Below are 23,398 nucleotides of genomic sequence, written 5' to 3'. Positions count from 1 at the left end.
AAATTGTCAGAAAAAAAATCCGGTAATTTTCCAGAAAAATCTGGGAACTTTCCAATAATTTCTGGGGACAGTCCGGGAAATTTCAGGAAATTTTCCTAAGGTGTCTGAAACCAGGTGAATTGTTTTTTAAGGAGGAAAGATTTTTGTGGTAAATTTCAGGATTTTTTAAGGAAAAATTCCAGCCATTTTTCGGGGAAATTCCGGGAATTTTCAATAAACTTTCCGTATTTGTTTCTTATGTGTGAAAATTGTGTTTTCAGATCCTTAATTTTATCCAAATTTACTGGAAATTGCCAGGAAACTTTTTAATTTTTGGTAGCGCTGCTCCAAGAATTTTCCGGGAAATTCCGGGAATTTTTCCAGAAATTTAGGAAACTTTTACATTTTTTTATAGAGCTGGTCACATCTGTGAAATAAAAATCCAGGAAACTTTGACACTGAAATCACAAGATAATCTGATTCAACATTTTATTTTATTTCATTATTTTGACTCTGTTCTTGAGCTCATTCTGGTGCTTGTTTATGTCCCACAAACACGTCCATTTTTTGTGTTTGAAACAGATAAAATAACAGAAGAAAAAAATATATATATTTTTTAGGAGTCTGCGACCAGGTGAAAAAAAACTTCAGAAGAATTTTTTTACCATCTGTGAACTGAGTGAATAGTATTCACAATGAGGACAAGGATTGTAGTAATTCTGAGAACTGTCTTTGTTTACAGGCTTTTATAAATCCAATCTGGATTTGTTTTTCTCTCACAAGTAGAAATTGTCAGAAAATAAATCCGTAATTTTCCGGCAATTTTCCGGTAAAATTCCGGTAATTTTCCGGTAAAATTCCGGCAATTTTCCCGGTAAAATTCCGGTAATTTTCCGGTAAACTTCCGGGAACATTCCGGTAATTTTCGGTCATTTTTCTGGAAAATTCCGGTAATTTCCGGATTTTTTTCTGTATTTTTTGGGCGGGGTGTCTGAAACCAGGTAAAAAAAAAACCTTCAGAATATATTTTTTTACCATCTGTGAACTGAGTGACTAGGACTCACAATGAGGATATAGAGCATAGGTCACTAACCGGTGGACCATGGTCCAAGTCCAGACCCAGATGCCATCCTATACGGAACTGGACCTAAAGTCAATAAATGATTTAAGTATTTTAAATTTTGACCAGCACAGCTTTTCTAGCCTTTATGGTACTGGTTTAGCAGATCAGGAAATCCATCCATCCATCCATCCATTTTCTACCGCTTATCTGGGGCCGGGTCCTCCCACAGTATGCCACGAGGGACACGGTCGAATGCCTTCTCCAAGTCCACAAAGCACATGTGGACTGGTTGGGCAAACTCCCATGAACCCTCCAGCACCCTGCGGAGGGTATAGAGCTGGTCCAGTGTTCCACGGCCAGGACGAAAACCGCATTGTTCCTCCTGAATCCGAGGTTCGACTATCGGCCGAATTCTCCTCTCCAGTACCCTGGAATAGACTTTACCAGGGAGGCTGAGGAGTGTGATCCCCCGATAGTTGGATGAATGCTACTCAGCCAATCAAATCTGTGCATTTCAGGCAATAAATATTGCGACTCTGCATACAGTGAGATGAAAGAGGTGAGAAGCGAGTGACAGATGGAAAGACGAGTGAGTGATAAAGGGAGAGAAGACAGAGAGACGAGTGAGCCGGAGACAACAGAGAAAAATAACTAGACATGGCGCTCTCTAAGAAGAGAAAAGTGGACAGGTTTCAGATTCCCCAGGTCTGAGAAAAGTAGCCCTGTACATCTTGATCATGTTTGGCTCCACATAAAGCTGCAAGGCAGCTTTCTCCAGAATAAACATAATGAAAACTAAATATCATTCCAGGCTCACCAATGAGCACCTGCACATGTATATGAGAATGGCCCTGTAACCATTCCAGCCCAGATTTAAAATCCTGGCAGGACAAGCTAGAGCTCAATTCTCTCACTGAACAACAGAGTGAGGGAAAGAAAGAGAAACTGTGAAACTGTTCAATTGTTAAGATGTATTGAGAGCTATCTGTTGTAAACTTGGTTGAGACTGTTGAGATGTGAAACATTAGTACACACAAGTACTTTATTTTAAGATGCACAATTTTTAAAAAGCTATTTTATTTTCACTATTTAATTTTTTAAATGCAGCCCTTCTTTTTCTTAAAGAGAGAAGAAAAGAAATACATATCTACAGTACTATATATCTGTATAATTAAATGTTAAGTGACAATAAATGTTGTCGAAATGTTTTTGAATTGTTCTTTTTTTATTTGATTTGACAGTCAGTTGTTGATTACATTGACGTTGAAACTACTAGGCTACTTCAATATATCTCACACTAAATTATAACGCTAGTTAAACATTATGATGACCTTTGCTTGAGGAAATTTTCTCTAACTGGTGTTACGACCAGGGTAGGGCAAACCCTGGCACAACATGAAAATGACTCATCACCCAAGCACCACCAGCAGCGAAGCAACTTAAAGGATTTATTCAAAAACACATTTAGCACACAAACAGACATGCTGCTAGTCTGGCTGAGAGAGGAGAGCCCACAGGAACTGGAAGAGCTGGCCTTTAAACTCCTGGCTTCGAGGCAGGAACCAATCAGCTTCCTGGACAACCTACCATCACTCAAACACACCTGCAACCAATCACATACACTCAGCTAACAGAGGGTTATTTAAGCAGAGAGACAATAGAAACATTTATACGACCTCTGGGGTTGTAACACTGGACCTATTTGAATTTTAGCTGAATACCCCTGATATAAAGTTCTATGAGAACTGTCACTGACATTATTTACAAGCTTTCATGAATCAAATCTGGATTTTATAAATCCGGAAAATTTCCGGGAAAATTTCGGGAAAATTTCCGGGAATTTTCAAGGAAAATTTCCGGGAAACTTTCGGGAATTTTCCGGGAAACTTTCCGGGAAACTTTCCGGGAAACTTTCCGGGAAACTTTCCGGGAATTTTTCTTATTTTTTCCTCGTGTGAAAATTTTGTTTTTAGAATATTATTTTTAGCCGAAATTTACTGGAAATTGCCAGGAAACTTTTAAATTTTTGGTTGAGCTGGTCCAGGAATTTTCCGGAAAAATTTCATGTTTTTTCCAGAAATTTATCTATGAAAAAAAAAATTTCAGCGATGTCCAGGAAACTTTGACACTGATATCACAAGATAATCCGATTCAATAGTGTTTTTTATTTCATTATATTGACTCTGTTCTTGAGTTTATTCTGGTGCTTGTTTATGTCCCACAAACACCGTTTTTTTGTGTGAAACACTTTTTTTTTTTAGGTGTCTGAAACCAGGTGAAAAAAAACTTTTTGTGGAGGAAAAAAAAATAAATTTCATTTTAGAAATAAAATGTCTGGAGAATTTTTTTTTTAACATGTTTGAAATCGGGTGAAAAAAAGTGTTTGAGGAGGAAAAAAATGTAATTTCATGTGTGATTCGAGTGAAAATTATTTTTTTTTCTGGAGCTTGTTTTGTGTGAAACAGATGAAATAACAGAATACAAAAAATTTCTCCAGAAAAAATTATAGTTAAGTAATAAGTATTTGGACACATCTTGATCTTGATCACAAGGCTTTCCATCATGATTTCAAGTTTCTGAAAGCACTCTGCAGGAATGAGCACAGAAAACACAAGTACTTTATTTTAAGATGCACAATTTTTAAAAAGCTATTTTATTTTCACTATTTAATTTTTTAAATGCAGCCCTTCTTTTTCTTAAAGAGAGAAGAAAAGAAATACATATCTACAGTACTATATATTTGTATAATTAAATGTTAAGTGACAATAAATGTTGTTAAAATGTTTTTGAATTGTTCTTTTTTTATTTGATTTGACAGTCAGTTGTCTACTAGGCTACTTCATATATCACACTAAATTATAACGCTAGTTAAACATTATGATGACCTTTGCTTGAGGAAATTTTCTCTAACTGGTGTTACGACCAGGGCCTAGGGCAAACCCTGGCACAACATGAAAATGACTCATCACCCAAGCACCACCAGCAGCGGAGCAACTTAAAGGATTTATTCAAAAACACATTTAGCACACAAACAGACATGCTGCTAGTCTGGCTGAGAGAGGAGAGCCCACAGGAACTGGAAGAGCTGGCCTTTAAACTCCTGGCTTCGAGGCAGGAACCAATCAGCTTCGTGGACAACCTACCATCACTCAAACACACCTGCAACCAATCACATACACTCAGCTAACAGAGGGTTATTTAAGCAGAGAGACAATAGAAACATTTATACGACCTCTGGGGTTGTAACACTGGACCTATTTGAATTTTAGCTGAATACCCCTGATATAAAGTTCTATGAGAACTGTCACTGACATTATTTACAAGCTTTCATGAATCAAATCTGGATTTTATAAATCCGGGAAAATTTCCGGGAATTTTCAGGGAAAATTTCCGGGAATTTTCAGGGAAAATTTCCGGGAATTTTCAGGGAAAATTTCCGGGAAACTTTCGGGAATTTTCCGGGAAACTTTCCGGGAAACTTTCCGGGAATTTTCCTCTTTTTTTCCTCGTGTGAAAATTTTGTTTTTAGAATATTATTTTTAGCCGAAATTTACTGGAAATTGCCAGGAAACTTTGAAATTTTTGGTTGAGCTGGTCCAGGAATTTTCCGGAAAAATTTCATGTTTTTTCCAGAAATTTATCTATGAAAAAAAAAATTTCAGCGATGTCCAGGAAACTTTGACACTGATATCACAAGATAATCCGATTCAATAGTGTTTTTTATTTCATTATATTGACTCTGTTCTTGAGTTTATTCTGGTGCTTGTTTATGTCCCACAAACACCGTCCGTTTTTTTGTGTGAAACAGTTTGTTTTTTTTAGGTGTCTGAAACCAGGTGAAAAAAACTTTTTGTGGAGGAAAAAAAAAAAAATTTCATTTTAGAAATAATAAAATGTCTGGAGAATTTTTTTTTTAACATGTTTGAAATCGGGTGAAAAAAAGTGTTTGAGGAGGAAAAAAATGTAATTTCATGTGTGATTCGAGTGAAAATTATTTTTTTTTCTGGAGCTTGTTTTGTGTGAAACAGATGAAATAACAGAATACAAAAAATTTCTCCAGAAAAAATTATAGTTAAGTAATAAGTATTTGGACACATCTTGATCTCGATCACAAGGCTTTCCATCATGATTTCAAGTTTCTGAAAGCACTCTGCAGGAATGAGCACAGAAAAATAAGACATGTCAGAAAAGAATCGGGATTTTTATTAGACACTACAAATTACAGAGACGGAGAGGCTGAGGGCTGAACAGCACAAATAAATGTTATGCATCCATTCCATGACAAACAAGACCGAATACACATTTCTGTTGTATTTTATACACTCTGAAACAGTCCGTTGGTGTTGCCATGAATACAATGGTTACAGGTCTGTTGCAATGTCCAAAATAAGAAATGAAGAGTCGTCAGTGTATATAATATATAGATATTTTGATGCACTAAGAAGCCCTTCAGTGCAGGTCTGAACCTATCCGATTGGAGCTGTGATGAGAACTTTACATTGCTCAGAGACTGGGGAACAGTATTCAAGGCACTGGAATAGACTCAGATTTATGGTTAACATTTCCGGGTGAGGTAGTGAAATCACTCGACAGTGAGGTAATTTTGGGATACACATGGATTAATTATTGGCTTTTCCTATATATATATATATATATATATATATATATATATATATATATATATATATATATATGTATATATATATATACATATGTGTGTGTGTATGATTTCATTAAAAAAAAAAGATGCTCCCCAGTTTCAGGAGGCATCATTCCAGTCTTCGCTCTTCTCTATGACCCTGTTCTCACTCGAGTGCGTCTGTGCAGATAAGATGAAGAAGGGAAACTTCCCTCTAAAGCGCAAGAAGTACTAAGACGATAGTTTGTGGTTAGAAAAGAATCATTTCGCGTCACACACACACACACACACACACCTTTGGATCGGATCAATAATGTTCAATAAAGCCCAGACTAAAATTTGACCTACGTATCCGTATTTTATCCGGCTGATATTGGCTTTTTTTATTTTTTAAGCTGAAAAAAAACCCGAAATATCAATGCTTAAAAATGTATAGAGTTCAGAACAAGATATGGAAGTTCAGGGTTGCCACTTTTAAATAAAAAAAATGCAGTTTGTGTCCACATAATGTTTGTCAAAAAACGCATTTTAAAAGTTTCATTCTTCGGAAATGCATAAAAACTTTGAAAATTTAAATTCAAATGAGAACACAATCAAAAATTATTAATAAAATAAAACAAATAAAAAACCGTGAAATTAACTTTTCATCACCAAAAAAATGTAAAAGCAAACTGGCCGTTCCATTTACATATTGGCAGCCCTGGACTTCCATACAAATTGATCAGAAACGTCAACATCAGCCCTCAAAAGCACGAAATCGGTCACATCCTGGCCTCGGAGTGATTGGCAAAAAGCAGCATGCAGCTCTAAACTACGACACAACTAAAAGGTTTGGGCTCCACTGTTAAGTCTTCATTTAAGAAAAAAAGAAATAAAGCTTCCCAGCGTCCATCACTCAGGTACAGGAACACGCTTTACAACTGCATCGGCCGAAAGGAACCAGACACACACGGAGCAGCAGCAGTAGTTACCAGCTACAGTTGATTTCCCTTCCTTCATAGTAACTTCATCCCATCAAATCAGATCAAAAAAAGAAACAAAGATTCACAAGCTGTGCGGTTACAAAAAGCCTCGAAAAAGCCCGAATGTTTATGGTTGAGAGAAAGAAAGAAAAGCCTGGACGACTCGTTACGTGTCGGGGAGGTTAGAAACGTGATCAAAGTGGGTTTTTCTTGTCAGATTTGAGTTGATGGATTTTTTAAAAAAGGGCTTTTAAACGTACATTCTCTCTTCTCGACTGCATTTTCAGCATCTGCTTCTTTTAGAGTTTAACATGGTACGGGAGCCTAAAAGGTGGCGCCTACATGTCATAATAATAATAATAATATTCATAATGATAATAATGATAATGCCCAGGAGGTTTGGGTGCTGCTGAATATCCAGAAATCTCTGTAAAACGTCTACATCCTAAGCTAATATAGAATATCAAAATACCACTATATGCATTTGTCTTTGAGTTATATACTTGTTTTCTTTAATAATATTCTGGATCTGTTGTGCCTTTAAAATACATAGTTCAGTAATGTATAGGAAAAATACTGTACAAAAAGAACAACTTATAGAATAGGTTCATATAAACATATCTCTTGTAACCAATATATCATCTCTGTTGTGAATCGTTTGGTCTGCAGTAAACAAACTGATTGGGTTAACCACAGTATTGGACAACACCATCCAACTTATTTTTTTTCATATTTTTTTTTGAGTTTCGTCAACATCTTTTACATTCATACAGCCATCTTTAAAAAAAAGAGGGCGGACACAAGAGCTACAACGAGAGACTACAGACATCCGTATTGATTTTTTCTAAAATAAAAACACGCATTAATAATCATGCTAAGTTAAACAGAAGCAAAAAAAAAAAAAAAAAAAAAAGAATTATTGACAACTTTGCAAAATAAAAACAAAACAAACAAAAAGATTTAAAAGATTTGCAAACAGCTTTTCGTTTCTGTGAAAGAAAATCATGCTGAAATCTGAAAACAAAGAGGAGGCTAAACGACAATGTCAAGAGTAGTATTAATACTAACAATTATATCAACAGAATACATATATATATGTTTATATATATATATATACATATATATATATATATATATATATTTATATATATATATATATATATATATATATATATATATATATATATATATATATGTATATAAAAAACAATCTTCCATCTGAGAAATAAAAAGGTAGATAAATATGAGGCAGAGGAAATTTTGAGTGAGTGGAAACATTGCACCGGATCAGATTGTGAGACACGCATTAATTAGTGCAGAGGTTAACTAAGGTTATCTTAGTTAACGAAGGGGTGAGCTAAGATGAGACGGGGGGGAGGTGAGACCGGGGGGAGGGCTGAGGAGCATGTTAGGTAGTCATGTCAGTTTAGTTCTGGACAGTAATTATTGCTCAGTGTCCGGCTGATGGAGAGAAAAAACAAAACAAAAGCGCTAGTTTTAAAAAAAAAAACAACAAAAAATAAATCTACACCATGATCGCACACGAGAAATGTGCAAAAATCAGATTAAAATACTGAGAGAGCTGTTAGAGAAGAGGGGAGAGTCATGTTAGACGACTGAAATACAACATCGAAAAAAAGAAGAATCTGATCGGAGGAAAAAATAAAAACGTTTTACAGGATTTAAAAAAAAAACACAAGATTCGGAGGAGAGGGTGTAAAAAGCAGGCTCTCGGACACGTCACACACAGAAGACGAAGAAGGGAAACAGGAAACAGTTTTCAGTCCTGATATCACGTATAAAATCGGTATGAAAGTGAACAACAAACAGCATGGCATCGTTTTCAAAAGGTAGCGAGGGAGGAGGAGGAGGAGGAGGAGGAAGAGGGGCGGGGACTCAGCTGGTGGGTTGGCTCATAACTCCTCACAGTACATTAAAGTGGGAAGTATGCATGTGTAAATACATATATTTATCTATGTATATATATATATATATATATATTTATATATATTTAGTCGAACGATGTGTACAGAAAATCAAAGAAGGGACCGACAAATTGAAGCTTATGATAGAAGTCATAATACCAGAATCATACAGGTGTGTCAAAGGGTGGAGGAGGTGGAGGAGAACAGGGGGGCAGTGCCACTAAAAGAGACACATTGTCCTTCAAACTCGAGGGACGGTGGGTCGGGGTGGTGAAGCGGGTCGGGGTGTGGGGGTGTGTCGGGGCGGGGAGGCTTCACAGGGGCCCGTGTCGGGCCTCGTATTTAGCCACAATGTTCTTGCAGCGGCCCAGCTCCTTCCTCATGTCCGCCACCTCCATGCGGAGAGCGGCGTTCTCCTTCTCCAGGAAGCTGGCCCGGATGGCGATCTGGTTCTCCTTCAGCCGCCGGGCGTCCCGTGACCTCTTGGCCGCCACGTTGTTCTTTCTGCGCCGGGCCCAGTACCGATCGTCCTGAAGAGAAGAGAAGAGCGGACGGGTCAGCGACAGAGCTGATCACAAAATGCCAACACGGAGCTGCAACGAGCTCAACTGTTTAATTAATCATCAGTTCATTTGATGGATGTTTTTAAAGAAAATAAAAGTCAAAATTCTTCATTCCAGATTCTTAAATGAGAATATTTTCTGTTTTCTTTCCTCCTCTGTGTTTTTTTTTTTTAACCATTTTCTGACTTTATAGACCAAAAACAACTGATCAGTTAACCGGGAAAATAATCTACACGTGACCTGATAATCAAACATTCCTCAGATATTTGTGTTTTGTTTGTTTTCCCTCACTGACCCTGAGTCTAATGAGTCCCATGAGGAAAGCCTCGAGCTACAGTAGCTGCAGGCGGGGTCAGAAGGTCAGCACATGAAGCTCTGCAGACCCAAAACTGTCCATTTATAATATCATCACCAGGAGATACATTCACAAAAGACACAAAACCTTCTAAAGATAAAAGAGAGGATGATGTTGTTTCACTGCTGTGAGAGTCAGAGTGTAGCTTCATCTGTTGTCTAATGCTGTTGTGTGATTCATCTGAACCAAACCACGCTTACAATTCCTGCTTAATATAGAGCAACATGTATTAAACACACACTTTTGGACTGAAGCTGCAGTACAGATTTTTCTTCCTGCTGTTTGGTTTTTTTGTCTTTACGTTGGAGGAGAATTTAAAGTGTGAAAATAAAAATCTCTCTGCTAAATTTTACTTGATAAAAGGTGTCAGAATAAAATAATAAAGTTAATATGTACAATATTGTTTAAACCGTTTGGTTTCAGGGTCCAAGTCTCCTCAGACCCTCACCTGTTGACACAACAACAGTCCAGATCAGGAGATCTGATCGGAGACAGAGCAGCAGCTCACCTTCATGTCCTCGGGGATGAAGACCTTGCGTGCCTTCTTGATCATGGGCTGCGGCTTCAGCTCCTCAGCGGAGAACTTGCGTTTCCTGGGGTCGAACATTTCCTGGCCGGGCACGCTGGACAGAGCCAGGTCTGCCGGGTCGGGCTCGTAGGTCAGGGGCACCTGGATAGACTCTGGGTCGATGGGGCTCGGGGTGTCCCGGGATGAGGGCAGTGCTGCTGGAGGAACAAATGAAAAATAAGACACATTAGCTGCCAGCAGGACACACAATCATCCTGTTGAATTACTTGGCAGCGACGGGAGAAGTCAGCAGGGAGCCAAACTCTCACCACCTCTAATTTTGACTCTAATGGCACCATTAAAGGTCAAGGTGGCCCTCGGATTTGGGTTAATTGGTTATGTAACGTCATGAGCGAGTGCTGATGAGTCATACTGAGCAGGAGGCCCGTGAGGGGGAAGCTAGACACTGCCTTTCTTCACTCTGAGCTCACGATTGTGTCTTTAAGGGCTGATTCACAAAAGAAATGTGAGGTAGCGCTGCAACTAATGACATTTGTTGGTTCCAGTTCTTCAAAGTGAGAATTTAACTGCTTTTCTTTGTCATTAACGACAGTAAATGAAGAGTTTTTTGGTTTTGAACTGTTGGTTGGACAGAAGAATCAACTTCAAAACATCACTTTGGCTTTTTGGGAAACTGTGATAGCCATTTTTCACAATTTTGATTTATCATAATAGTAAGCAACTCATTAAATAGATATCAGCAAATCCATTGACTGATTTAAAGTTGCAGCTCTGATGTCAGGCAGGTTTAAAGCAAGAGAACAGGGGACCACATTTCATCTGTCGAGAGGAGTATTTTCCTCATCTGGCCAGCAGGTGGTGCTGTCGCACCAGCTTTAAAACAGTCGAACACACTGAAGTCAAACTGTTTGTGTGTGAGACTGTGCAGCCATCAGCAGCTCCTGTCAGCTGATCTCAAAAACACCACATTTTGTCTCTGAACTGATCTGCTCCTGCATGCCTTCACGTCTGCTGCCTCGACGTTGTGTACAGGCTCCTTCAGACTGATCTGAAGCTCCGAGAGGTGATTCACTTCATTAGCCGACCTAAATGGAAACGATTACTCTCTGACTTATTACATTAGCTTCAGTTTGTTTTTGTCACACGCCGACTACACCTGCATTCCCGGCTCGACAAGTGACGAGACAATAAGGGAGAGCGACCGAAAAACAGTGAAGCGCAGGGGGATGTTTTCATGAACTGTCAGCGGCTCGTACATCATGACCTACATCTACGAGCCCGCCGTGACAGCCAGTCAATGCAGCTGACCTTCAGTCAGAGCGTACACCACTGAAACGGTAGAGATGTGAGCCTGCTCTCACAGAAACAAACAGGAAGTGTGTGCATGAGAAGACAGCGCCCCACCCAGAGGAAGTGAAGGTCTTCTTCATCAGAGACACACAAAAAAATCTCAGCTGAGAGTCACACTGCTCGAGACTTCTCTACGTGCACAGCGAGGAAAAACAGAGGTGTTTGTGAGAAAAACTATGACGGACTATTAGAGACCGCTAATTATCACCTCGTAAAGCCGAGCAGAGGTGTGGACACACCCCGGAGACAACAGAACGACTTCGACAACGTTCTCAGACATTTTCAGATATCCTTCAACACATGTAGTGTTGGAAATACCTCCATTTCATACCAGTGTTTCCTCTTATCCTGACTTGTGTGGCGTTTTTTTCTGTTATGTTTTGTTTTCTAGATTAAAATGCTGCCTCTCTCGCTGTGGTGGTCCAACGCTCTTGAAACTAACGCAGAGCAAAACACTTGTCACAGCCCGGCTCGCGGCCGGACGAAGGAGGAGGTGTGAAGAATAAGTCTACTTTTACGTAACGTTAAAAGGAAATTACGACAAAACAACCACACCGAGGGGGAGAAAGAAAGACTGGCTGAATGTCACCAGTTTATATACGACCCGACTCCACCTATCGTGCTCCAGGAGGGAGTCGGGGGAGTAAACGAAAAGGTCTTTGTGTTTTGGACTGTTGGTCGCACTAAAGAAAGCACCTTGAAGACGTAAACAATAAATCAATAATGAAAATAATCTAATCGACATGTGTTCCTTAAAAAAATACCCTTTTTATTTGACAAGAAAGAACAAGAATCCTCATAAACTGATGTCATACAGACATGACGAGGTAACACCGAATAAAAAAACTGCTTTATCGATTTATTTTCTGGACGTGACCAAACATCAAATTCCAAACCTTGGGTTCTTGGAAATATGTTACGCAAAATTACACAAAAATGATGCAACCACTTATATTTTTTATTACCCATTAATCTGATGTTCTCGCTCTGACATTTTTCTGACAATCTTGTGGTCAGTATTATGTAAAAAAAAGCTGTAAAATCTTCACATTTGAGAAATTGTAACTAGATAATGACCAAAAGATTGAGCCAAGAATTAAGTGTCAAGTATTCAAATCACTTGTTTGTTTGAACAAAAGTCCAAAACAAAAATAAATTGAACCAAAAATTGTATAAATTTAGTCAACTTCACAAATCTTCACATCTGAGGAGCTGGAACCAGAAAATCTTCGGCAATAATCATTTGAAAGACATTTTTGTTTGGGCTGCAACTAAATATTATTTTAATCGTTGATTAATCTGTCGATTATTTTCTCTATTTATCAGCGAGTTGATAATCAATATGTTGATCATGTTCCTCAAATGTCTTGTTTTTGTCCACAACCGAAAAGATATTCAGCCTATTGTCAAAGACGAGGAAATAAACCAGAAAATAAATCACGTTTACACAATTTCACTCTTCGTTTTCTTAGAAAATGACTCAAAATGAAAAATCAATTATCAAACAGTTGGGGATTAATTTAATGGCTGACAACTAATTGATTTCCTGTTGCAGCTCTCCATTTTCTGTCAATTAACTAATCAAACAATCCACTAGGGAGGTTTATTAATCGGTCCTACACAGGTGATTTGTCCTCCGTCAGCTCGTTGAATCACATGACTCCGACACGTATCACCACGTCACCTCCCAGCGTTCATAAACACAGCGCAGCCTGACAGAAAGCTACTTACTGACTAAAACTAGACACTGTCCGTCGTAGACAATCTGTCAGGCCTGCTGCTCAAACCTGCAAATAACCAGCCTCGCCTCGCCTCGCCTCACCTCACCTCGCCCTAATCACCTTTACCCGTCGTTCTGATCTCCTCATTAGCGGACTTTAAAACACACAGTGGGCATGGTCACGGGCTAAAAGTAGACGTTCAGGCCCGTTCATTGACCCGTGATATCCTCGCTAATGTACGGCACATTCCAGGAGGGAGGGAGGAAGCGGTTCGAATGTGGAAACACAAAATAGTCTCCTGAGCAGGAAGTCTAAAATTAACGAGCCGGCGAGAAGGTTGATTAAAAAACCTGTGGAACGTGTTTTCATTTGACGTCAGAGTATTTAAGTATTGACACACAACGCTGGCTGCAGGTTGGTGTCACGCTATGATCACATCAGAGGCAGCTGGGAGCGTTATCACCGAGCTGTGTGGGCGATAACACTGCAGTTAGCGATAAGCGGAGATGTTGGTGGTATCTGTGTGAAGAGGTGTGAACTCTGACCTGGGTGTAACAACGGTCACTTCTTGCTCTCAAAGACGCCACTGTGAGGGCGAAGGGCGAAAAAAAATATTTCTAATTGGCTGCAAAACAGTTTGACAAGACTGCTGTGACTGGTTTCTTCAAGAAGGTCAAACTGGTTCAGTTGAAGTACATCTCAAGTACTTATGTATAAGTGAAAAATGCCAAAGCGACGTCTTCGAATTGCTTCTTTTGTCCAACCAACCGTCCAAAACCCAAAGACTCTTCATTTACCGTCAGACAAACAAAGAAAAGCAGCAAATCCTCACATTTAAGAAGATAAAACTACCAAATATTTGACGTGTTTTGCTTGTTTTCATGTTTTGTTTTTGAAAAATGTCAGAAACAATCAGTTAATTATCAAAATAGTTCTCAACTAATGGATAAATCGATTACTTGTCAACTATTGAATGAATCGCCAGCTATTTTGATAATCAATTAATCCATTTGAGTCATTTTTTAAACATAAAAACATCAAATTTTTCTGTTTCCTTTCTCCTCTATGACATTAATCTCAATATCTTTGCGTTTGTGGACAAAACCAGATATTTGAGGGCGTCGTCTCAGCCTTTTATAGACCAAACAACTAATCAACTAACACGAAAATAACTGTGAGATTAACAGACGATGAGAATAATCGTTACTTGCGTCACCTGTACTTTTATTACCACGAACGCACACACACACTGTGGTTTATTTTGACTCAATCTCCCGCACACACACACACACACACCTGCTTCCACAAATACTCGCTACACTTAAATTAGTGTAGTAATCCGCAGCTGTAAATAGTCCCCAACAAACGCACTATTTTCGCCTGCTAGAGCGAGGTTAAGTTAAAAACGACAGCGCAAATGACTGATGCGTTTTAAAAATAAAACGATATATTTCAGCATGATAGAACCGCCATATTATTTTCTTTTAATGTAGCACACGAAGGCCATATGGTCAAATATTTTACACTTTAACAATAAACTTTACTGTGCAGAATGAAATCAGTCCACTGAAACAACCTCACTGGAAACTTAATGACCCCAAGCATCTTTTTAGTGAATTTGTTTTCATACTGGGGACATTCTTGACAATTTGATTCTCCAAAAATACAGAAAATGTCTTTTTTTATTATCCATTAATCTGATGTTCTTTTTCCCCCGAGATTTATTGGTTAATCGTTGGTCAATAAATCTCAGTAAATAGATAAAAATGTCCTGAGCTCAGGGAGACGTCTTCAAATTGCTTGTTTTGCTCGACCAACAGTCTGAAGTGCTACTATTGATTATTTTCTTGATTAATCGATTAGTTGTTTGTGTAAAATGTCGATCGAAGCCCACGATGAGGTTCTTAGATGCTTAAAGATACTCAGATTACTGTCATAGAGGAGGAAAGAAACCAGGAAATATTCACATTTAAGAAGCTGGAATTAAAAATAAAAAAATTATATATAGATATATATATAAAAAAAACTTACAAAATGACTCAGACAACATATATGCTGATAGTAATATAGCTCTGACACATTGTTGGTTGATTTGTTGACAACATCAAATCCTGAAGAATTTACTTTTTATTTCCAATGTGAATAAAGTCAAGAGGACTTGGTCGCTCTTGCAGGACATGGGAAGACATACTTATCCCGTCCACCGTCCACATGACGAGACATTTGAGAGGAAAGCTGCTCGGTTTTCAAAGAAACTATGCCAGAGGAAATGAGCTGGTGCAACAATGGGACAGATAAAGTTGAGAACACACACTCCTCAGAGCAGAGGTCTGATAAAGTATGGACTTCACAAATATACGAGCTCCACGTTTAGCTCCTAGAAATGTGCTGATTAACGTCTCCCACTGATCTTTCTTTCACTGGAATGCACCACAACACACCCTTCAACCCCCTCCTCAATCCGACTTCCCCTTTGGACCCTGCCAACAGCGCACAGGGGTCCATCTCCTGACCTGAACCGCCTCCTGCTGCAGACCCTCAACGTCTGCAGGCCCTGAACACACTGAGAACAAACGCAACAACGCCCGAGCATTTGTTCTTTAGTTGTGATAACAATGTTATCAGCCGCCTGCCGTATTGCTTTTCAAGCTGAGCGCATGCACAGAGGGATTGTGGTTGTTGTTGTGGGTGGTGGTGGTAGTGGTGGTGGTGGAGCGGCTGGTTAGACGAGACTCTGCAAGCTGGAACAATATTGTGCGCATGTGACAAAAGCACACCAGAGTCCATGTGATCTCTGCAGGGTACAGCCTGTGCCTTGGCTCCGAGTCCAGGCTGTGTGGAAGCCGAGCCCGGCCAAGGGAGGGAGAGGAAGACTGGACGGGAAGTGTTAGAGGGAGAGCGAGAGAGAGGAAGGGAGGGGAGGCTGAAAGTGAGAGGGAGGGAGGGGATGAGAGGGAGGCAGGTTCATGCCGTGACAGCCTCCTGTTTGCAGCTCAGCGCTGCACACGGCGCCTGCATGTGTCCGTCACATGGCCCGACACGCTGCAGGAAACCCTAGCCGCGTTCACGTGAGAGGTAAATGTGAAGAAGCACAGGGAGACAGAGGCTGAGGCTGGAATAAAGTGTACCGTACAGACGCACCTACTCTGGAGCATATGTTTATCTCTGTTCTCACTAGCTTCATCTACACGCTTCTTGCTCTAGATCCAGGAGCTGAGCTGTTTACAAAAACATCATGTTACGTGCACGTGAGATGAGGGATTTTTTACAGGAGACGACATGAAATAATGTTAATTTACAGCAAACTTAACAGTAGTTTTACTGCACTAACTTCTTATAACGAGTTATAGGTGATGGAGCCTAAAATCTACACCCTGACAAACTGTCTAAAGGCTCAGATATTTAGTCTTTAAATCAATTTTAAGTGCCAAAAATCAACAGTTTTCAGTATCTGAGGATTTGCTGCTGTCTTCTTGTGATTTTAAAGTTTGTTTATTAATGTTCGCCAACAGTTATCTTCTGTCTGTTCCTCATGTTTCCCCCGGTGAGGGTGTCTTCTATATTTGATGCCCCTGAACTGTGGGACTTACTAACACTGGATATTAAAATTGGCAAACTCTCTCAATGTTTTTAAAAAAAAGAAATTAAAGATCTTCAATCTGTCTTTTTTTAAATTGATTTGCAATAATGTTATAGTCTTTGTTTTTTAAGTTTTATTTTTTTTTTAAAGATATTTTTAGGCTATTTTGTCCTGATACACGATAAAATTCACAATACTTTGACCAAAAAAACCTTGATATCGATATGAGAGATGACTATTGGAAGAAATTATTAGTAAGTGTTAACACGATGAGATTTTCTGACGTTGATATAATGACAAAGTGTCTAAACACAAGTAGTAGAACAAGTAGAACAGTCTGTTCAAGTTCAGAAAATGACATCACTTTTCTGTAATTCTGCCTTTAAAACCAGGACAAAACAACACTTATGTCATTAAGAAATACTGCCAGGCCCAGCTGATTTAGATTATGTATTTCCAACATAATACTACTACTAATATAACCAATTATAGCAATTTTCTATGCTGGCTCCCTCACTTATCACACTGTTTATGTTCTGTGTTATCTGTACAGAATCAGTAATGTATTTTTTATTGTTTTATTAGTTTATTGTACATTTAAAGCTCTGTTAAAGCTCGGCATGTGTTGTTTGGTTAAATATGAATCTCTGAATAAACTTACTTGCTGCCTGATTGGCTGGTTGTAGTTGGAGTGAGATCTCATTGGCTGTTGCAGCTTTTCTCTGTTTAATTCAGAGATTTTACGTATTTAACATTTTAATTTTACTAAATCGAATTTGGCGAGACATTTATAACGTCACGTTACAGTTGTAGTGTTTCATCATCAAGGTTTCTTCCTTTCAAGACTTCAACTATGAGACATAACACACTGAGAGGAAGTGTGTGTGTGTGTGGTGGCAGCTATGGAGATCTAAGAAACATCACATCAACATTGAGCAACGACAACAACAACAACCTCAACGTGTCTGTGTCCAAGTGTCGTTCAAGGGGAAGTCGTGGATCGTTGTGCACAGGACCGGACACATTTCAGGTAACTAAGCTGATCTCAGGTAAACGAGTCTCGCTCAGGTCGAAATCAGTCCTTAAAACAGCTGACAGGATGGTGACCAACCACCATCCATCCTCCATTATCATCCAAACTGTATTTCAGCATCATCCGGATCGATACACAGACAGTGAATGTGCAGGAAACCGATTCAGGGTCGTGTCATTTAAATATTTGCCTCATAAGTCCATTAACACAACAACACATGTTGCTTTTCACCTGGACCCCACCTCTTCAGCGTTTACAGGTAAAACACATGTAAACAAAACAGAGCATTTACAGCAACACACACACACACCCACACACACACACACCACCTGTTTATCCATCACATATCGTCAGATCTTCTACCAGGAGACCTTAATGTGTTGGTCTGGAATTGAAACACTAAGCGTCTCCCGTGGTGCGGTCGGGTATTGGCCGCTGAGGATTCGCTGTGTTTATGTTTGCAGTGAACGTCGGCCCTTTAAATGATTCAAATCGCTCTGGTGTCTGGTGAATTGAAAACCCAAATAGTGTCTGGCAGCAGCTTAACAAACTCAGTTACACAGTTTAACGCTTAAGTCTGAATACCAGCTGCCTACTTAATGTCAGCTCGTTACAATAAAAAAAAGATTTCGCATCACGAGAAGCTCTTTGAACACCGAAACAAGGAACATTCCTACTGAAGCTTTTGGGTTCATAACACTGCCTTTATTGATATATTCTGATGACTCACTGGAGATCCTGATGTCGATCTGAAGAGCCACATGAAAATGTAATTTAATAGTATTTTTTAAATCCCTTAAAATCAGTGAGTCGACACCGCAGGCCAAAGTCTCAATGAAGTTCAGTGGAATTTACAAATCACATTTCTGACTGACGCAGGCACATTTAATTAGGAATCTCCGAACCCTGTGGGCAATTCTTAGGAATGAAAAACAAAATTGAAACCCGCTCTCACAAAACATGTTTATAACGACGGCACAAAACGTTAACATGACTGATGGCAGATCAAGTAAACGCAGAGAGACTTTTCTCAATCACACTGAGCTGCATCCTTGGCCGGGTTTACACTTTAATCCAGACTCCAAAGTCCAGTTCTGGGGCTGTAAATCAGAGCTGAAGTGTGTCAATGTGTATCTAACCTGTGGTCACCTGCTCCAACCAGGAGAAAGGTAAAACAGCAGGAGCTAAATGAGCAACAGCGCTCAGGGGGTGATGCTTTCAGTGACTCAAGACAGAAACCACAATACCTTGTTTTGTCTGGTTGTGTACTCTAATGATGGAGTATGAGTGTGTGTGGCAGGTGAACAAACAACAGCACAGCCCTCTAGAGCCTCCCCCTTACAACAGAAGAGGTGTGAACCCACGTGAAGGTGTGTTTTCAGGAGTACATCAGGCTCCGCTGCATGTGCTTTCCTACCTGCTGTGCTGGGGCTGTGGAGGCAGTTCTGAGGCGCCATGCCCGTGTGAACTGAGGTGGTGGCGCGGCTGCTGAGGTCCACCACAGTAGGTGTGGGCGGGGTAGGTGGGGTTGGTGGCGGGGCCTGCTGCTGCGGCTGTGCCGCCTGCCGGTCCTGGTCACTCTGGGCTGTGTTGGCGGGGATGCCGTTCTCCGACAGGAACTCCTCCAGGTCCATGTACTCCAGCTGGAAGTTGTCGCCATCGTAGGGCAGGGTCTTGTCCCAGAGAGTTGGACCCAGGAAAGCCGACTGTGGGTGGTTTGCCGCGCTGCTCTCATCTTCCAGCTTCTTCCCTTTATCCTTGTCTTTTCCAAATCCTGCAAATGTTAGCACACACAGGCATGTCATTGTCTTACAGCAGGGGAGGATCACGGGTCATTGCATGGGTATAAATAGAAAGTATGCCTGGAGCTTCATTTTAAAGGGTCAGTTCAATCAATTTACAGAAATTCTCCGGGTGCTACAGAAAGCTGGTAATTTCCCTGTCAGTATGCATGTTTCTGACTCATTTTTTAATGTTGTGAGCTCTACTGACTACTTCTAATAATCCTCCATTCTACTGAGAAAATGTGTTTTTATTTATTTGTGTTAACGGACCCTTTAAAAGGTTTAAATCAGGTCTCAGTTAATGATAATGTCATTACACTCAATACATCCAATAACAAACAAATAACAGCTGAGCAGGGCAGAAACGACGCCCTCTACCGACAGCGTGTGGTATCACTAATATAAATCCCCATTGAGGATGAGGGTTTAAAAGGTTATAAACAGCTCAGTCACAATAATAACACAAGCACAGAGAGCATAACACACAGCGTATTATGCTACTTTAGCCCATAAGTATACGCTAAAATAGCTGGTTAGCTTGAGCTGGAGTTCCCGTCAACAAAAATTCAGACGCGACAACCATCATTCTATTTGAATGATCTCTGCAGCCGCACATCGAATAAAGTCACACTGTTTATTTTTGCGACAAAGATCGTAGAATATTCGGAAGCGTCACTCTCCGGTTGGACTCGGTTAACCTGTCATTCAACCTGGCTTGTTGTGTTCATCTGTCAAAACCCGCGAACAGCCCGCAGGTAAACGGCACCGACAAGCAGGCTGGAGCCGAGTCAGCGTCCCTGCAGGTTAAGTTTCCACAAGAAAAACAAACAAAAACAAACAAAAACAACGCACCTTCATCGTGGTGGAAAGGCAGCTTGAGCGGATTTTCCAGCAGGGATTTCAGTACGCCGTGAGTCGGCGGCAGGAAAGTTGGATTTAAAGGAAGAGGTCTGGCCATTTTCTCCATATGTCTTCAAGGGCAACCGGAGAACAAAAAGCTCGCAAAAGACACAACACTTGACTTGTTTTTTTTCCCCCCCGAAGACAAGACGCGACCCAACTCGCAAGCCGGCCCGTGGAGGATCCTCGCAGACGGGGGAAAAAACAAACAGACGACGCCGGGGCTCGGAGGGAAAAGAAGACGGGACTCCGCGCTGCAGGACTGTGAGCGGCTGGCTGGCTGTCTGTCGTCGAGGCTGGCTGGCAAATAGCTGCAGGAGGAGGTGGTGGAGGAGGTGGAGGAGGAGGAGGAGGAGGGCGGGAGGAGCGGAGCCGCTACACTTCTCCATCCATGTGCGGAGACGGACGCCGGTGACGTCAAACCAGCGAGAGGGCGGGAACTACTTTCTCGCGGCGCGTTCGAGTCGCGCGTGGAAAAAAACGACCTCGTAGCTCTGGAATACGGTGCCTTCAGGGACTGTCGGGAATATTTTAGGCTTTAAATGTCTGAATTCAGTATTTGAGGTTACAAATAAATGACGGAATAGTTCAGTCCTTCGTGTAGAAAGTTTATGTTTGGATTTTGTTTCCTGCGATAAAAAAAATTGTATATATCCCAAACTCAATTCACTGCTGTCAACTTATTTTTTACAGGTGTTGAAATGTTGTATTTGAAGTGTAATGCACAACTTAAAGCAGTTAATCCTTTTTAAACGCTTGTACTATGTAATATTTGTGTCATAGTAACACTGAAGCACACTTCTAAAGAAAACTTTAATAGTAATATTGTTAGATTTTTTTTTTTTTTAATTGCTTATAATCATTACCAACACAACCTGCAGCTTGTACTGTGATTCATGCATGATACCGATGACACCTCTATTTGTTGTGTTAGTTAGATATCTGGGGGTATAGCTCAGTGGTAGAGCATTTGACTGCAGATCAAGAGGTCCCCGGTTCAAATCCGGATGCCCCCTGTTTTCTTCAATCCGATGCCGCTTGGCGCAGTGACCCGAGGGTGGCCAGCCAATGACCCAGAGCAACCTGTCAGCACAGACTAGGGCGATCAGGCAGCTGGTGCCGGTGTCTGTTTACATCCTGGGCACTGCAGAGGTGCCCGTGAGCATGGCACAGGATGTGTAGGTGTCTGATTACAGCCCAGCCTTCTCGCTCTGACATTTTCTCAATACATTAAAGGGACAATATGTAAAGAAAAAGATCTACAACTAACAGAGACAGCTAACGGCAGCAGTTACAAATACAAAATCGTGGTGTAAAGTAAGTGTTTGACATTCTCGTACTGTGCATGTGTGCATTCATGCAGCAGGGTTCACTTAGATGGCAGTAGTTGTTGACTCAAATAAGCTTGAGTAAATATGATACAACAGGCTCAAAATGCTCCAGAATTGGTGATAAGTGTCTTTTTTCCACAACATTCAACAGGTTCATGTGTAAAATGTAGTTTTTGTGGTTTACACCTGCTGACCCTGAACTCACATCCATCATATTTACTGCCCGTCATAAACTCCCGTTGCAGTTTATTACAAAAGTCTGTCATGTTCTGATTGCTCTCATGTCATTTTCATGCAATTGCAGCTCCGCAAGGTATTTAGAGCAGGTATGCTAACATTTAAAATGTGTGGACAGGGCTGTTAGCAGACTGTAACTCTTCGGTTATGCTGCATCAAACGTTAGTTTTATGTTGTTGGGTTGTTTGTTCAACCCAACATTTTCCAAAATTACGACTGCGGGCAGTTTCCTCTGAAAACACTCTTAAATCATCCTTCATCAGCCTGCCCATGAAAACTGAGTGCTTGGTAACTTTGTTTGTGTACTAGGCTAAAAATATCTTTGTTTCCAAGGTAAATGTATACAGTTTACAGTCTTTCATTACGTTTCAGGTCAGCTTTAACTCAAAATGACAGGAACAAAACAGAAACCAATCGTAACACCTAAAACAACAGATACAACCAGTCATTTCATGGATTTTTCCGGGTGCATGAGTAAATGTTTGTGACAAACTTGCCTCCAACTGAAGCTAATTTGGATGTAAACTCTGCTCTCAAAGTAAAACTAGTGTCCTTCTTTATGAATAAAGCAGCTCCCTTTTGTTCCAGTGACACAGATTTGATCCCTGACTGCTACAGTTTCTTCTCTCAGATGAGATATGCTCATAAATAAGTCTAAAACTCTCCAAAACAACTGAGATATCACACAAGTCAACCTGAGTGATCCTGTGCTTTTAGTTCTTCCTTACAGTCATGATAAAGTGAGCGCTTGAGAGCTGCTGTGTACGACTCTAAGTCAGAGCAACGAGGACACGATCCACTGTAGTGCCACAGCGAAGAATGACGTGAATCTAAACTTGACCTACTTTCATCCAATGGGTGTTGTCAGGCTGTAATTCTATCTGCGCAGGTCGTGGCACATGGAAACTCATGCTTTCTAGTATAGTAACGGCTGAGTCACAGTAAAATCCTCGTCTCCGCTCTGCCCCGTTTGTTTGCTTTAAAATGATAAGTAAGCCTGTGTCGTCCGCACCGCTTGTTTTACACAAAAACTCCTCCTAAAACAGAGATGACAGGAATGTCGAGCTGAAGAAAAACTAGTTGCATGAGGAGATATTTGACAAAAGACTTACTGAAAGGCGCTGACTGTGCGTGTGGGACAAATCCTTTTACCTGAAACTGTCCTCATGCTCATATAAATGTCACGCCATATCAAAACTAAAGATCGTGAAGTCTGTTTTTTTTGCATCAAGACATTCAAAGCTCTGTCGAATGAAAATGTCCTCTCGGGCTCTGAAATTCAAACAGGTCGGACACTGTTGATGTTTTGTGAACGTGCTTATAAATCTCCTCTAAACTGTTGCTCCAACAGAAAGTGTCTTACGAACCGATCTCCCTGGATTTCTTCAAATAATTGACTGGCTTAAATGGATCCTTTACAAGAATATGTTTGGAAGACGTTAGCATC

At 40.3% G+C, this 23,398-nt stretch overlaps 1 protein-coding gene and 1 non-coding gene across 3 annotated transcripts; one reads left to right on the top strand and one right to left on the bottom strand.

The window, feature by feature from the left end:
• Positions 1–7,842: 7,842 nt before the first annotated feature.
• hlfa (HLF transcription factor, PAR bZIP family member a) lies at positions 7,843–20,674 on the bottom strand. 2 transcript variants are annotated; one of them, XM_073494525.1, is made up of 4 exons: positions 20,336–20,674; positions 19,117–19,473; positions 9,995–10,209; positions 7,843–9,098 (listed from the first exon to the last, which is right to left on the bottom strand). In XM_073494525.1, the coding sequence occupies exons 1-4, from the start codon at positions 20,448–20,450 to the stop codon at positions 8,883–8,885; spliced, it is 903 nt and encodes a 300-aa protein (XP_073350626.1). In that variant the 5' UTR covers positions 20,451–20,674; the 3' UTR covers positions 7,843–8,882. The 2 variants fall into 2 exon arrangements, with proteins under 2 accessions (XP_073350626.1, XP_073350625.1); XM_073494524.1 differs by having other exon boundaries at positions 9,995–10,212; positions 20,336–20,672.
• Positions 20,675–21,327: 653 nt separating this feature from the next.
• trnac-gca (transfer RNA cysteine (anticodon GCA)) lies at positions 21,328–21,399 on the top strand. Its single transcript has one exon. It is a non-coding gene; the product is annotated as a tRNA-Cys (tRNA).
• Positions 21,400–23,398: the final 1,999 nt, after the last annotated feature.

The sequence above is a fragment of the Pagrus major genome, chromosome 23 (assembly GCF_040436345.1).
Source record: "Pagrus major chromosome 23, Pma_NU_1.0".
In the NCBI taxonomy this organism is placed as follows: domain Eukaryota; kingdom Metazoa; phylum Chordata; class Actinopteri; order Spariformes; family Sparidae; genus Pagrus; species Pagrus major.
Note: the sequence above shows the minus strand (reverse complement) of the source record. Positions and strands in the feature narration are given on the sequence as shown.

Bases quoted from the DNA above. Each gene is read 5' to 3' on its own strand.
- hlfa (XM_073494524.1), bottom strand. From the start codon at position 20,450: ATGGAGAAAATGGCCAGACCTCTTCCTTTAAATCCAACTTTCCTGCCG. The intron at 19,474-20,335 runs GTGCGTTGTTTT...TAACATTTGCAG, and splicing joins GCCTTTCCACCACGATGAAG to GATTTGGAAAAGACAAGGAT. The intron at 9,099-9,994 runs GTGAGCTGCTGC...TCTTCTCTTCAG, and splicing joins TCATCCCCGAGGACATGAAG to GACGATCGGTACTGGGCCCG.